Source organism: Tinamus guttatus, unplaced genomic scaffold (genome assembly GCF_059628265.1).
Source record: "Tinamus guttatus ecotype Peru unplaced genomic scaffold, ASM5962826v1 Tinamus_guttatus_pri_ptg000035l, whole genome shotgun sequence".
Classification (NCBI taxonomy): domain Eukaryota; kingdom Metazoa; phylum Chordata; class Aves; order Tinamiformes; family Tinamidae; genus Tinamus; species Tinamus guttatus.
Window position 1 is genome coordinate 10,012,151 of NW_028288569.1, and position 15,739 is coordinate 10,027,889.

The following is a 15,739-nucleotide window of genomic DNA, read 5'->3' on the forward strand; positions in this document are numbered from 1 at the left end:
AAAAAAAAGTCCCGATTAGAAGAATCCCATTCATTTGGAACAGTAATGTACGTTGCAATTCAAGGATGGTTTCCAAGTAAGTGAGAAGTCAGTGCTTATCTGGTGGCCACTTCGGTTACATCCCCAAGAGAAAGATCTCTATCCCCCACACCAGAGAAGCCCCCTCTTCCACTGAGGGGGAACGAGGCTGCTCACGCTGGAGTCCTCATTTAGGAACTTGAGGTACAGGCTTCGAGTTCCATTGCACAGATCCCGGTTTCTGTCTGTATCACTATGGCAGGTAATACTTAACGGCTAACCACACAGTATCAGCTATATATATGGCTTGTAAGGCAGTGTTGGACAGGAGCAGGTGCCATTAAAGACTTGCAACCTCACTGCAAAAAGAGAGGTGACCTTCCTTATCAGGGATAGTGACATCAGTAACAGAGTCTGTTTTGAGCGTGTTATTGGTATATATGGAGCACAAATAGCACTGTAATCCACAGCCAACTGCACGCTCCTTTGATCAAATACAAGCTTTGCTATTTTTCCTCCCGCTAAGGCATACAGCACACATGCAGAAGTGGAGGGAAAAAATCTTCATTTAATCATCTTATGGAAGTATTCTGCTGCTGCTCAGTAGCATAAGAGCACCTGGGCCCTTCTGGTGAATTTCTTCCTGCCTCGATTCTACAAGTAGTAAAATCCAGACTCTTCATGAAGGGCACATATCAATATACAAACTAACAGCTCCACCCTACTCATGCACTTCAAACATGTAATGGCAATCTATACAATGAGTGTGGCTGGGAATTATATTTTTTTTGCATGGTTCTGCTTTTCTGCTCAGTTCAGTTGAGCAAATACCGTCAACCCGTAAATGGGGATTTTTGTGAAACGAAACATGACTTTCTACTAATGATAGTAACTGGCAGCGTTGGCAAATCTGCAACAAGTAGCAGATTTACAATCACAGGGCACCACTGAAAAAGAGAAAGAAAGTTGCGCGACAACCACACTAACAGCGACGGTGCTCTTTCTTGGGGAGCTGCAGCCCCTCCTCCGTGCGCTGCAGCCCCACGTCTAGGAGCCCTCTGTGGCGCGTGGCAGCGTCACCTCGCGGCGTCACCCCGCCGCCCTGTGACGCCCTCGCCGCGGCTGTTGAGCCTGGCGCCGTCGCCGCGCGGCCTCAGAGCTGCGGCCGCCACTGCCGGAGCGACGGTCGGCGCGTGCCTCGCTGGGAGCCTCGCTGCGTCCCGGCCCTCGGAGCGCGCCTCTGCTCCCGGCGCGGGGGCTCCGAGCCCGCGACCCCCGCTCCCGCAGCCCGCCGGGGCTCAGCCCCGCCGCAGCTGTCCCGGCCGCGGCCCCTGCTCGGGGCTCGGCTCCTCTGCCCCGCCCGAGGCGGGGCCGTCTCTCTGGCCGTGTCCGCGTCCGCGCCGCAGCATGAAGAGGTTCCTGGCGCTCTTCGGCAGGGGGCAGAGGGCGGCGCCGCCCGGCGGCGCTTCCCTGGCCTGCGTGGGCGCTCGCTACGAGCTTCGCGAGGAGGAGCTGAGCGAGCCGCACCGGGCGGCTGCCCGCGGAGACCTGGCTGCGCTGCGGCGGCTGCCGAGACGCGGCCTCGACGGGCGCGACAAGGCGAAGCGGTGAGGGGGGCGGCGCCGGCCGGGGCTTTGCCGGCTCTTAGCGAGGGCCTGCCCAGGCGTGGAGGGCGCGTGTGCGCCGGGGGGGGAAGGCCGGGTGGCAGGCCCTGCCCCACCAGCACCGCCCAAGGCTGCTGTGCTGCTCTTGGAAAGCCCGTGTCCCCGGCGCGCGGCACTCTGTTGGCACGCAAGCGGTGCTGGCGCACGCTGGAGGGTCCCTTGGCGGAGGCTGGAGGTGGCCAAGCCAAGCCTTGGTGGTCCTTGCCGGGCAGCGTGGGTGGTGCTGTTGGAGGCAGCGGGCGGTCGCGTGGGCAGAGGGATGGAGGGCAGCCGCTTGCGCCCGGCAGCGTGGGGCTGCGTGGCCAGACTCGTGTGCCTGGGCGCGGGAGCCCCTTTGCAGGGAAGCAGGTGCAGAGCTGCGGGAAGCGGGAACTGCGTGGGGTGGGGGTGGCTGCTGCCGTTGGTGCAGGAAGGAGCGACTCTTTGTAAGCTGGCTTTGTGGCTCCGGACAGCGGTGGCCCTAGGCCCGGGACAGAGGCAGGAGCGGTGGGTGCAGCTCGGCGTGTGTGTGCTTGTTAATGGAATGTGTTGCCTTTGTAGGACACCCCTGCATCTGGCTTGCGCTAATGGGCACTCGGAGATCGTGTCCTATTTAGTAGAGAAGAAGTGCAAGCTCGATGCGCGGGACAGCTACAAGAGATCTCCACTGCTGAAGGTACGTGGAGCACGGGAGAACTGTTGAGGGAGGGCTTCCAAGTTCCACCCCGAGCGCTGCGTCTCTGGGGTGATGCGTGACGTGGGGACAGGTGGAGACTGTGTTGTGATTGGCGCAGAATGGGCCCGCGTTGTCTCCTCTGGGAAAGCCGGGGTTGTTTTCTGAGGTTGGCCGGCTGTGGGAGCACTGAGGGATGGAAACGTAGTTGCTGGAAAGGCTTCCTTTTCTTTGCTGTGTTGCTTGCAGGCAGTGCAGTGCCAGCAAGAAGAATGCGTGGCCATTCTGCTGGCGCATGGTGCCAGGCCTAATGTTGCTGATGTTACCGGCAACACTGCCCTTCACCTGGCTGCCCTTGGTTGTAACACCTCTCTAGCAGGGCAGCTACTGGAGCACAATGCCCTTCTTGAGGCTCAGGATAAGGTAAGCGTAGAACGTGGGTGAGGCTGCTCTTGGAAGGAGAGAGTGGCTTCCCTTGCCTGTTTGGTTCTGACTGGGGGCGGTTTATGCTTGCAGATGGGCTGCACGCCCCTTGCCCTTGCTGTGTCCAGTCGTCACGGCGAGATGGTGGAGTTCCTGCTTCAAAAAGGAGCTAATGTGCACGCTCGAGACCAGTCTGCCAGGTGAAGGGCTTGTCCAAAGAGCGTGTCCGGAGGCCCCCTGCTTTCCCAGTTGTCCTGTGCTTCCATGTAGCTGCCTTTGCTTTGCTTTGCTTTTCCCACAGCTCTGGCTGTGGGAAAGGGGGAAGCAATTGTTGTGGGAGCAAATAGGGCTGAAAAGCATGCGAGTGAAATGTCTGTGTTGGCTCCTAGCTTTCCTCTCCTCTTTTGGGTGTTCTAGGACCCCTTTAATGCGGGCTGCTTCGACTGGGGACAGGAGCATCCTAGAAATTCTTCTTCGCCACGGTGCTGATCTTTCCCAGAAAGATGTTGCTGGGTGGACGGCGGAGGAGTATGCTAGGACTTTTCGACATGCTCGGTAAGTGCTTGAGGTGACCGTTAGAGTTGTTAAGGTGTGTGAATGTCCGTGTTGGCTTATGGGCGCACTTGTTAAGGTTTACTGATGTGTGGAGACGTCTGTAGAAGCAGGGCAAAAGGGCATGATGTGGTACCTATTGTGTCGAGTGTGAATTGGGACGGGTGTGCTCACATATGTGTAACTAGCCACCGTGTGTCACCTTGCCAGTTGGCTCTGAGTAGGCGTAGCGTGGAGAAGCAATGGCTCGGTGTGTCCTAGAAGAGCCGTGTACAAGGATGCCGTTGGTTTTGGTGCCAGTCCTTCCTTTCTTCCTGTCCGTAGTGTTAGTGAAGAGCTGGCAGAGTGCGCGCAGAGAGCGCGTGCAGGCGGCCCAGTAGGCCTGGCAGTACTCAGCTCGCCTCCCGAAGCAGGAGCTGCTGCCTTTGCATCGAGTGCCTGTGCTGCGGCCAGCGGAGGTAGGATCCTTGAGCGCGGAGGAACTGATGGGGCTCTGCGTGTGGCGTGCGCGTGTGCATGTGTGTGTGGTGGGAGTAGCTGAGCACTTCATTAGCTTCCTATCCCGTCAGCGCCCCGCAGCGTTTGCTAACTGTCTGCTCCCCAAGCGTATTTGTCCCATGCTAGTATTTTGTTGAGGAAGCTTAGAGGAAATGTAAGGGCAGTGTTGATTTTCTTTGCTAATGTCCTTTGAGGGGAGGGGGTTAGAATTCAGCAGGGTGCGAGATGTCCGGGGTTGTGGCCTGCTTTGTTCCTGCTGTCTTGCGTGACTGTTCCCCTGCAGTGTGGCCTGTAGAAGTGCCTGTGTTAGTTGCTTGTGGGCAGTGTTGACTTCTGAAGGTCTGACATGCTAAGAATTAATCGTGTCAATTAATATTTTCGCAGTGGGAGAGGAGCTTTCCCGCGAATGCTTTGTAAGGTGAGGCTTGAACAACGGCTTTCCGCCAATCCTTTCCCGTGCCTCAGAAGAGGAGAGCCTGGAGAGAGACACGGTCCTTTTTGTCTTCACTTTTCAAGCATTCAAGACATTGATGATGAGGAGAGTGAGGAGAACTCTATTCCTGCCTCCGAATTAGAAAGACGCCGTTTAGCTGCCAAGGTGAAGTGGCCCAAGAGGCAGAATTTCTCTGGAATGAGTGAGTGGTTTGGAGGGCTGAGCTGTGTGGATTTGAGCGAAAGGGCGTTTGCAGTGCGGTGGCTTTTCTCCTGCAAGGCCGTCTCCTGCCTGGCCCCCCTTCTCCTGCTGTGAGCTATTTCCTCCAAGCCTGGTAGCTGTGACAGGGCGTGCAGCAGCTTGGTGGTCGGGGGCAGAAGAGCACTAGGTGACAAGAGAAATGACCGCATAGTGTTGATGTGCGTGAGATTTCTAGAGAATAAAAGCTGATGAGCTCCTAGATTACCTGTTCCTTTGTCCTGCAGACCTTGCGCTCAGTTTCCAGGAACAAAGGGGTGATAGAATTCTGACTGATACGGGAGAAAGGCATTTATTGTTCAAAGCGTGCTGAGATGCTTCATCCCCTGGCTCTCCTGTCCTCCTTGTGAGGTTCCTCAAGGGTCCTCAGCAGGGAGCTGCTGTAGTGGGTGTTTTTTCCTCCTGGCACATGCGAATGGCATTCCAGGCTCGCGTGTGACTGATCTCCCACTGCCCGTTTCCCCTCTGATGGTCTCTTTTTATTTTTGCTGTTTCTCCTGCAGAAGAGGTGTTTGGCACTGGGACTGTGCAGTGATTCTGAGGATTCCGAGGATGATGCTGGAAGGCACCCTGCAGTGCTGGAGATGCAGGCAAGATTTCCTTCTTCTCCTGGTCGCCCTCTTGTCAGTGAGCTTTGAGAGAGTGTCGCAGATGCCGTCTGCGAAGAGCTACTGCAGCACAGTGAGATGTGCTAGTGGTTTGAAGAGTGCCCGTGAGGAAAGGGAAGGAGGCTGGACTAAGGCTGTGGGAGGAGCAGGCAGCTGTTGCTTGTCCTGGGTGTAAAGAAGGGGGAGATGGGGAGCGTGCTCGTGTGTGTCGCCGTGTTGTTGAAGCTGGGGTCAGAGTGTGTCTAGGCCGTGCTTGTGAGGGGCAGAGCAGCATGTCTGTGATGCTGGGTATTGCTGTCTGCCCAAAGGCATTCCTGTGGGAAACCTGCAGGCCTTCCTTGCAGCAGACAAGAGAGAAGTCTCCTGTGTAGTTAGCCAGGGATATGAAGTATTTAGCAAAGCATGGGTGACCGGTGCAGAAGATGCTTCTTTCTGTTCTTTGCAACTCTTTCTTTTTTTTTTTTTTTTCCTGACCTCTGTTAGGAAGCATCACCCGAAAAGGATGGAGAGGGAGGTGCCGGTGGTCCTCAGGATAAAGATGCTGCAGGATCAGTGGCTGGTGAGAAAGGTGAGTTAGTAAACATGGATCCCGCTGTGTGTTTGCTCGTTGGGGCTTGCCTGATGGAGGAGAGCAGCAGAGTGAAAGAAGCACTCATGGTGTGCCATTCCTTATTTCCCTTGCAGATGTTTCCTTGGCAGCGGGAGCGAAGCAGGAGGAAGATGGAGACCCCCTCTTGGATTCTGAGGTGCTCTCTGTTGGTTTTTGTTGTTGCAGAGGAGCGGGGGAAAGGGTGTGTGTGCTCCTGCATACCTGAATGTAGGTGAACGTAGGCTCAGACCGTGTCCAGGCTGCACTTCTGAGGGCCTCTATTTCAGAGGAACAGCGTGTCTGTGACACTGGGTACTGCTGTGCGCTGAAACATCCTCCTAAGGGAGGAGTGCAGGCCTTGTAAAAGAAAAGTCAGAACATTTTCCCCTGTCCAAGTACAGAGAAGAGAAGTACGTTGCCAGGTGTCCTTTCCTGTGCAGCGGGTTCTTCTTTCTGTTTCTTCCAACTCTTTTGGCTGGCCTCTTTCAGGAGGAATCACCTGCACGGGATGGGGAGGAAACAGCGGGTGGTCCTCAAGTAGCAAATGCTGCAGCAGCCCTCCCTGATGTTAGAGGTGAGTTCAGAAGCGTTGCGCCCCTGTGCTTGTTTGCTCCTTGTGCTGAGTCAGTGAATGCCAGTGATGACCTGCTGGTGAGATGGGAAAGCCCCTAATTCTGCCCTTGCCAGCAAATGCCAGGGCAGAGGGAACGTCAGCTGAGGGAGATGTTGTGTGGTAGTGCTGGAGTGCAAGGAGCACTGTTTCTTGGTGACTCACTGCGCATGCGAGGATATTTTGTGTAGTGCTTTGAGGGTCCCTCCCTTGCGATGCGAACGGACTGTGGGTGCCAGATGCTGGAGCGCGAGTTTGGGAGAGCAGCTGCCCGCAAGGCTCCGTCCTCCAGGCCTCGGGCATTGCAGAGCCGTGTTTGGATGCTCGCTGCCCCTCTGTTGGGTGTTGGTTGTAGCTGTGTGAACTGTCATGCTGGGCTTGGGCAGCTTGTGGTACAAAGAAGGGCAGGGGAAGGGGTGAGAACACAGTGGTGTGGCTGAGAGTGAGGATGCTCTTGAGTGACGCTGATTTATTTTCTTTTTTTAAAACACTCTAGTAGAAGCATTATCTGTCCCTTGGCTGTGGGTGTTGCGTGATGGAGGAGAGCAGCAGAGTGAGAGAAGCACTCATGGTGTGTTCTTCCTTATTTCCCTTGCAGATGTTCCATCGGCAGCAGGAGCAGAGCTGGAGGAGGACAAGGATTCTCCTTGGGATGCTGAGGTGCTTTCCATGGGGGGCACAGTGGTTTTCCTGTGGGGGGGATCCTCTTAGGAGGTTGCTCTGGGTGTGGGCCCAGCACTGAGGAGGCTCTGCTCCTTCTTTGGCTACTCCTGCCATATGTTTGTTCCTGCGAACTAGAGCAGCTTATCTGTGTGCAAGCTGCTCCACAAGGCTTGTGAGGAAGCAGGGTCTGGGAATGTCTGAGCTCTCATAGCAAGTGGCCCTTGCATGGGATTCATAGTGCAATACTGAAAGGTCCAGATTCTGGCTCTGCAAGTGCTTGCTGCGATTGCTGCTTCTTTGCCAAAGTATCCATTAAAAGGACAGTGTATGGAATCCTGCAGCCAACTAAGAAGGCCGACAGCAATAATGTGGGTTTTGTCTTGGAGCCCTTTTTTTGGGTCAAAAAGTGCAAGGGGGGAAAGAGCAGGAATTGGACTAAGGTTTCTGAAAAGCAGGCAACTGTTGGTTTTCATTGGTACAAAGGAGGAGGGAAAGGGTGTGCGTGCTCCTGCATATGGGAATGCGGGTGAAGGCAGCTGAGGCTGTGCACAGGCTGCACTTGTAAGGGTCTCTTCAGAAGCAGAACAGCACATCCGTGTCATTGGGTACTGCTGTCTACTCAAACATCTTCTCAAGGGAGGAGTTGCAAGCCTCAAAGAAAGGAAGTCATAACATTTTCCCTGTGTGGGTACAGAGAAGTAGCTTGCAAGGTGTCAGTTGCCTGCATAGGGAGTGCTTCTTTCTGTTCTTTGCAAGTCTTTTGGCTGGCCTCTTTCAGGATGAAGCTCCTGCAAGGGATGGAGAGGAGGCCGCTGATGGTCCTCAGGATACAGATGCTGCAGGAGCCACAGCTTGTGTGCGAGGTGAGTTAAAGCCCCCATTGAAGCCCACGTCTTGTTTGGTGGCTGTGAGCGCCAATGCATGGAAACGGTGACGTGACTGTGAGACGGGACAGCCCCGACTCTGCCCTTGCCAGCAAATGCCAGGGCAGAGGGAATGTCAGCCGAGGGAGACGTTGTGTGGTAGTGCTGGAGTGCAAGGAGCACTGTTTCTTGGTGACTTGCTGCACGTGCGAGGATATTTTGTGTAGTGCTTTGAGGGTCCCTCCTTTGCGATGCGAATGGAGGAGAGCAGCAGAGTGAGAGAAGCACTCATGGTGTGTCCTTCCTTATTTCCCTTGCAGATGTTCCATCGGCAGTAGGAGCAGAGCTGGAGGAGGACAACGATTCTCCTTGGGATTCTGAGGTGCTTTCCATGGGGGCAGAGTAGTTTTCCTGTGGGGGGATCCTCTTAGGAGGTTGCTCTGGGTGTGGGCCCAGCACTGAGGAGGCTCTGCTCCTTCTTTGGCTACTCCTGCCATACGTTTGTTCCTGCGAACTAGAGCAGCTTATCTGTGTGCAAGCTGCTCCACGAGGCTTGTGAGGAAGCAGGGTCTGGGAATGTCTCTGTGAGCTCTCATAGCAAGTGCCCTACTAGAAGTGCATGGTGCGTGCTCCAAGCTTTTTCTTCCTCTGTGTGTGACTATTTCATTAGGATAGTATTGGAGAGCTGGGTGAGGAGCTTGCTGATGCTCCCAAAAAGCAGTCGCTGCCAGAAACCTTGCTGGCAGCTGCCCCACGTTGTCACCAGGACATGGAGGAAGAGCAAGGGCAGCTGCAGAAGGAGTTGGCCAGGGTTAAAGGCAAGGTAGGCAAATGCCATAACAACTGTAATGATGGTAACAGCGCTGCTTTTCCCCCGTAAATGATGAGAAGGACAAGGCAGCATTCTGAGCACAGGTACAAGTGGGATGTGATCAAGTCATTAATTCTATGCTGCCGTAACCCATGAGGGCAGTGGAGCCTTGAGCAGAACGACATGCTCTTCTTCGTGTGCTGTGCTGTGCAGGCACTGTAGTTTGAGACGTGCAGAAAGCGCTCTTTTCCCTTGTCGGTCGGAGCCGGCTGCTTGCAGGAAATCGGGATGGGGACAGGAGAGGCCAGCAGGAAAGAGGGTGAAGCAAAAGGGTTCGGGAGATTTGAGTTGGGAGTCAAAGCAGTCAACTTGTGTGTATGATGCTGACGATGAAGCTGAGTACCATGGGTCCTGGTTTGACAGTTGCAGGAATCGGAAGAGCGGCGTCTTCAGGCTGAGCGGAGTGTTGAGGAGTTGAAGAGAGCCCTGGCAGAGAAGCAAAGCGAAGCAGTGGCCGCTTCCCAGCAAGAACAAGACCGTGCCTCCCTGCTATTCACCATAAGGCTCTTGAGGGAAAAAACTGGACGGTGAGGAAGTGCCAGAGTGAAACAAGGCTTTGCTTTGTGGGCTGGTGTAAAGGCAACAGGATTACCTTGCTGCATCACAGCAACGGAATATGGGCCTTGGAGGGAGGCTTTAGCTTGAGATGTTGTTAGTCCACAGTGTGGAGTGGGTGTGTATGCTCTTTGGGTTCCCATACTGAGCCCTATGTTTCCTTTGAAGGCTGGAGCTTGAAAAAACGGGGCTGGAGGTGACAGCGCGACAACAGACTGCGGAGATGGAAGCTCTTCAGAAGGAGCTGCACAGCTCTGCCTCTGTAAGCGACTCCTGCCCTTTCCTTTTCACGAGCTCCTGAGCCTACTTGTGTGTGTATGTGGGGCCAGCTAGAGAAGAGATTTTCCTGGGGAGCCCAGGGGAGAGCGTTTGTGGCAGCGTGGAGGCGATCGGCTGCTGGTTCCTTCCGAGGCTTTCTGGTCTTGGGCGTTTTCACGGGGTCCTGTGCTGCATCTTCCTTAAGCCTGTCTGAGGGGAGGCTTTGGCACTGCTGTGCTGCTTGGAATGTGTGCCGCTCTCAGTGAGGAGAAACTGCTTAGGCTCTGCAGAATGACTTTGCTTTGGCACGCTGGTGCGTGCTGTTTTCTGTGAAGTGCTGAAGAGGAGTCCCTGTGGTATCATTTGCAGAACTGTGTGCGATGCTCCCTTGGAATTTATAGGTGTCCCAGGTTCAGTGATTGAGAGCGGCTGGGAAAGGCGCTTTCATCTGCGGGCTGCGTGAAGCCAGGGATTTTGGTGCCTTCTCTAGCGAGCGAGGGTGCTCTGTGCCGTGCCGTGTCCCTGGAGTTGTTGAAACAGAGCTGAAAGTAAACGAGGGAGCTTTAAGAGAAACTGTTCTGCAATGCAATGCACAGCTGAACGTGAAGGACAGAGTGGTCAGTACTGTCCCCCAACCTGGAGCAGCCAAGGGAAAGCAAAGATAGATGAGGGGCAGAAATTGATTCATTCTGCTCACACTTGGGCTCCGCTCTTCAGGAACTTGAACATCATGAGGCATTGAGAAGCGTTGTTGAGCCAAGATAATTGTAATGACACCAAAAGAATGAAGTGAGGCCCCATGTGAGGCAAATGCTTTTGGTTCTGCTTGAGGGCCTGTGCAAGCTGAAGTAAGCAAATCAATGTATGATAAGACAAGAATCTATGAAGGAAAGATTGGCTCAGCTCAGCTCCTTTTGCTCAGCTCTTTTTATTTGTTGCACAAGTAGAAGATGTGCAGAACAAGGCAGGTCATCGCAGAGGAAGTAGTGAGGGCTGCCCAGGAGAGTATTAATGATCTTGTCAAGAAACTCAGCGCTGACCCTGAAAAGCAAGCCTATCTGAAGGAGGGGAGAGACAAGGGATCCCGTGCCAAATGTCCTGACTTAAGAGAAGGAGCCTTTCCATATGAGACTGACAAAGTAGAAAAAGAGGACAAGAGACCTCTCTTTTTTGTAAAGGAGTATAAAGAACAAGTAAAGATTTGTCAGTTCTTGAAATAATTGTACTTTTCTGAAGGCCCCAGGTATACGCTGCATGCGTGGGAATGCACCGTGCAGGGTTTGGTCTGCTTTGTGGTGTTTCTCTTGCAATTTTGGAGGGTTTTGGCAAAGAGGAGGAAAGGCTGCAATGCGAGCAGAGATCAGAGGATGATAGCCCAGTCTAAGCTGTGGTTTAAAACTATTCAGGACTTTTCTTTTCATTTCTTCCACCTAATCCTTTTGGTGTCACAGCGGGCGAGTCATTTTATTTGATGTCCATCTGTTGCACTGGTGACACAAAGGAGTGTTTCAAAAGCAGGAAGCACCCAGTGTGCAAGAGCTGAGAAGAGGAGAGGCAGGGAAGTGAAGTGATTGGGGAAGGAGGGGAGAGTATGCTGAGGAAAACTGCTGCTAAGGAGGCCTGAGGGGAGGAGCGGGATCAAGCTGACTGTAGCTGAGTGGAGAGAGGCAAAGGAAGGGAAGGAGAAGAGCTGACAAGAGACTGTGGACAGAGTGCCAAGCAAAGGCCAAAGAGGGTTCTTTGGTCTTCTGATGAGAAAGGCTCAATTCTCCATAAGTTGGTATGGAAAGTGAAGAGCATCAGTATTGTGCAGGTGTTTGTTAATCTCTGTGTGTGTGGAGGGCTCTAAGGGGGCTGCAGTTGCTCAGGAAGCTGATTTTGCTCACAGTCCTGAGCTTTGTCTTCCCCCTCTCCTGATGCGGTCCTATTTCTTCCTCTGAGGCTTGGCAAAAGATGATCCAAGCGAGAGAATGACTGCTTGGCAAATCAGTCCAAGTATCTGCCTACAAATGGACACGGTGCCCAAGTATGCACTGTGCTGCTCTGCAGAGTGTCATAGTAGTCATTTGGGGAGCTACTTCTAGGGACAGTTGTATAATGTAGCAGGAAAAAGCAAACGCACAGTGCATGGTGCACGGCTTTTCTTGCGATGCATGTAATTATTTCATCAGGGCAGGGTCAGAGAGCTGGAGCAGGAGCTTGCCGATGCCCGCAGAAAGCAGGCGCTGTCCCAAGCCTCGCTGGAAGCTGCCACACGTGCTCGCCGGGAGCTGCAAGAAGAGAAAATGCAGTTGCAAAAGGAGTTGGACAGGGTTAAAGGCAAGGTAGGCAAAGGCTGTGACTACCCCGAGGACCCTGACAACCCGGTTTTCCCCTGTAACCAAGGAAAAAGCACAGGGCACTATTCTGAGAACAGGTGCCAGGGGGACGTGAGCAAGTCAGTCCATAAACCCTGTTGTAACCTGTGAGGTCGGTGAAAGCTTGAACCTAATGACCTGCGCCGCTTCCTGTGGTGTGTGGGGTCCTGTAGTTTGGGACCTGCAGAACCTGCTGTTTTCCCTTGCCAGTGGGCGCTGATACGGTGGTAGTTCTTAAGGCTGCTCCTAGGAAACCAAGATGGGGATGGGAGAGGCCAGTATGAAAGAGGACAAAGCAACAGGGCTTTTCAGAGGTGACCTGCGAGTGCAAGCAGGTGGCTTGACTGTATGAAGAGGAAGCTGAGTAGCGTGGGTCCTGGTTTGACAGTTGCAGGAGTTGGAAGAGCAACTTCTCCAATCTGAGCAAAGTGTTCAGGATTTGAAGAGAGCCCTGTCAGAAAAGCAAAGGGAAGCATTGGCTCTTTCTCAGCAACTGCAAGAATGTGAGAAGGCCCGCTTGGAAATGGAGAGCCTAAAACTGCTGGAAGAAAAAGTGGAAAGGTAAGGAGTTGCCACAGTGAAGCCAGGCTGTGCTTTGTGGGATGGTGTAAAGGCAAGGGTGTAAAGGGTTAGCTTGCTGCTTGGCAGCTAGCAAATATGGGATTTGGAGGGAGGTTTTTGCTTGAGATGTTGTTAATCCACAGTTTGGAGTGGGTATCTGTGCTCTGTTGGGTTCCCATACTGAGACCTATGTTTCCTTTGAAGGCTCGAACTTGAGAATGGGAGGCTGGAAGGCAGAGCTCAACAACAGACAGCTAAATTCGAAGCTCTTCAGAAAGAGCTGCACAAGCTGCACAGCTCTGCCTCTGTAAGCTGCTCCTAACCTTTCATTTTCACAGGATCTGATATGAAGCCCTGGCTTTGTGGATCACAGTCATGTGTGCAGTCAAATAACACCACGTGCATCTGAGCAGAGTGCTGGCATTTTCTTAAACATAGATGCACGTGGGTGCCTGCAGTCTGTGTTTATGTGCTGTTCCAAGAAGAACAGTACTTGGCCATTTTTAACTCATAGGAAGCCACGGGCTAAAAGAAGAGATGGCAAAGCTTAACTGTTCCCAGCGGACAGAGAGCAGGCCTGAGCTGTGCAGAGGCGCACTGGTGTGGCCAAAATACGTTATGTTTAGGTTCCCTCTGAAGCCTGAAGCAGCTCTGTAATGTAAGAGCAAAGAAGGGAAAGTGGAATCTGTGGTCCAAGCCTTTTCTTCCTGTGCATGTAACTATGTCCACAGGCCACGGCCAGACAGCTGGAGCAGGAGCTTGCTGAGGCTCGTAGAAAGCAGCTGATGTCAGAAGCCTCTCTGGAAGCTGCCGCCCGTGTTTGCAAGGACCTGGAGGAAGAGAAAGGACAGTTGCTAAAAGAGTTGGACAGGCTTAAAGGCAAGGTAGGCAAAAAGAGTAACTACTTTAATGAGCCTGACAAGGTTGTTTTTCCCCTGCAAATGATGAACAAGCAGAGGGCAGTATTCTGAGAAGAGGTGCCAGGGGCACGTGAGCAAGTCAGTCACTACAGCCTGTCGTAACCCGCGAAGGCAGTGGAAGTTTGGACCAAATGACCTGCTCTTCCTCCTCCACCGGGCAGGGTGCTGCAGTGTGAAAGCTGCAGAAAGCAGCATCCCTCCTTGCTAGATGGGGGTCTGCATTGTCCACGTGAAGCAGCATCTCAGGCAGGTGTTCTGAATGGTCGCGCAGGCTGAGCCTGCACTGGGCCTCATGTCCACACGGGAGATCGAAGGGCCTCAAAGTGACTGACTTGCCTGGTGTAATAGCCCCGGTGCCTAAGGTTGGCAGGGTCTTTGCTGTGCGCTTCCTGTGTCCTCCCTTGGACAAAGAGGAGTGTAGTTCCTTGGAAAGGCCCTGACCAATCTGTGGCACGTACGGGTGTTCTTGCCTTTGTTTAGGCAAAGGAGGGTGTCCACTCCCGGAGAAACGGTGGAGATCCTGGCTTCTTGGCTTGGGGCCTTTTTGCATTCTCTGCCCTTTTCCTTCCCAAGAAGAAAGGAACCTGCATTCTGCTCTGAAGTTTTGGGCCACTTGCTCTGTTTAGGGACTGTCTCTGCACCATTTGTGTAAGAATAAGGTAGAGGTGCCTGCACAGTGTTGGAATTGCAGCCTCCCCATTTGGCCATGGGTGGACTTTGCAACTAATGCTTCCCACGGAGGAGTGACCGCCCGGACGCCAGGAGCGTCACAAGTGCCAGAAGGAAGAGGATTGGTGTTGGGGCGGTTTTGGGGACTGCTTGTAGGAAGACAAGATGGGGATGGAAGAAAGAGGCTAAGGAAGAGAGCAAAACAAGAGGATTTGGGAGAGATGAGTTGGGAGTCAAAGCACTTGACTTGTCTGTATGCAAACGCAGCTGAGTACCGTGGGGGCTGGTTTGACAGTTGCAGGAGTCGGAAGAGCAGCGTCTTCAGACTGCGCGTTGCGTTGAGGAGTTGCAGGCGGCCCTGTCAGAAAAGCAGAGGGAAGCAATGTCTTCTTCGAAGCAACTGCAAGACCTTGTGGAAGCCTCCTTGGAAAGAGTTAGCCTAAAGCACCTGGAAGAACGAGTGGGGCGGTAAGGAAGCGGCACGGTGAAGCAAGGCTTTGCCTTCCGGGATGGTGTAAAAGCAAGAGGAAGAGCTGGCTGCATCGCAGCAAGCCCATCCAGAATTTGGAGGGCCGTTACTTCACAGTGCTGTCTCCCTGTGTTTCCTTTCAAGGCTTGAGCTTGAAAACGTGAGGCTGGAAGGCAGAAGTGACCAACACACGGCTCGAATTGAAGCCCTGCAGGAAGAACTGCACAGCTCTGCCACTGTAGGCTACTCCTAAGCTTTCTTCTTCCTGAGCTCCTGAGCCTAGCTGTGTGTGTATGTGGGGACTTTGTGGGAAGAGATTTTCCTGGGGAGCCCAGGGGAACATCATTTCCGACAGTCCACAGGGGATCAGCTCTAGTTTGTCCCTTTCCAAGGCCTTCTGGTGTTGAGAGTTTCCCTGGCTACTGTGCAGCCTTAGCACTGTGCGAGGAGAGGCTTTGACACTCATGTGCTGCTTTGAGCGTCTGCTGCTTTTTAGCAGTGCTGGTGCTTAAGCCCTCAGGCAGTAGCACTTGTTGCTGTCCTAAGAGCGAGTTAGCTCGTGGAATCGCTTTGGTGCCAAGCAAAGCCCAAAGCGGCATCCTCAGGCTGTGACAAGGGAGACTTCATTGCCAAAGCTCTGACACCTTTCCTGTTTACTGACTGTGGATTACTTGGCTCGAAGGTGTCATTCCATAAAGTAACTCCGAAAACTGCCGAAGGCCAAGGTGCAGCTGCTAAAGCAATGTCACAGGCCTAGGCAGTGTTGTGTGCTTGGGCCGAGTTAGGAGACAAGTCCTTAATGAAGGAGAACTGCTCCAGGGCTCAAACTGGGGGTAGATTGTAAAGGAGTAGTGAGATAGAGAAATGTTGGTGGCATTTCCCTTTGCTAATACCCCTTGAATGAGGTGCGAGCATGAGTCCGGAAAGCATCAGTGTGGCTTTTTTGTTCCATAGGTTCATAAGAGCCTGGAAGATCTGCTCTCTGCCTTACGGACAAGGCACGTGCCTTTGAAAGAAGACAAATATCAGCAGGTACATCAAGAGTTGCTTGACTTCCCTCTTCCAGTCGATGATTTCTGCTGCCTACTGATTGCGGCTGATTCCCCTGAAGCTTTAAGTTAAGCTCTGCTGTCCACTGATGTGGATAGCTAAGTACCACCTGCTGGTGCCAGGGGGACAGAGGAAGCTGTTTCTCAGGCTCTTTTGCACCTTTCTCCCCAGAGCCCCTCGTAGCAGGTGGCCTTCAGT

General features: G+C 53.4%; 1 protein-coding gene across 1 annotated transcript in view; it reads left to right on the forward strand.

The window, feature by feature from the left end:
- Positions 1–273: 273 nt before the first annotated feature.
- The window catches only part of LOC148596033 (uncharacterized), a 47,467-nt gene continuing 32,001 nt past the window's right edge, over positions 274–15,739 (forward strand). Inside the window, exons 1-11 of the mRNA XM_088534528.1 lie at positions 274–280; positions 1,093–1,368; positions 1,406–1,625; positions 2,223–2,337; positions 2,584–2,757; positions 2,851–2,957; positions 3,175–3,312; positions 7,747–7,831; positions 11,687–11,839; positions 14,318–14,490; positions 14,636–14,729. Coding sequence (XP_088390654.1) covers positions 274–280; positions 1,093–1,368; positions 1,406–1,625; positions 2,223–2,337; positions 2,584–2,757; positions 2,851–2,957; positions 3,175–3,312; positions 7,747–7,831; positions 11,687–11,839; positions 14,318–14,490; positions 14,636–14,729 — 1,542 coding nt within the window. The remainder of the gene's footprint in view (positions 281–1,092; positions 1,369–1,405; positions 1,626–2,222; positions 2,338–2,583; positions 2,758–2,850; positions 2,958–3,174; positions 3,313–7,746; positions 7,832–11,686; positions 11,840–14,317; positions 14,491–14,635; positions 14,730–15,739) is intronic.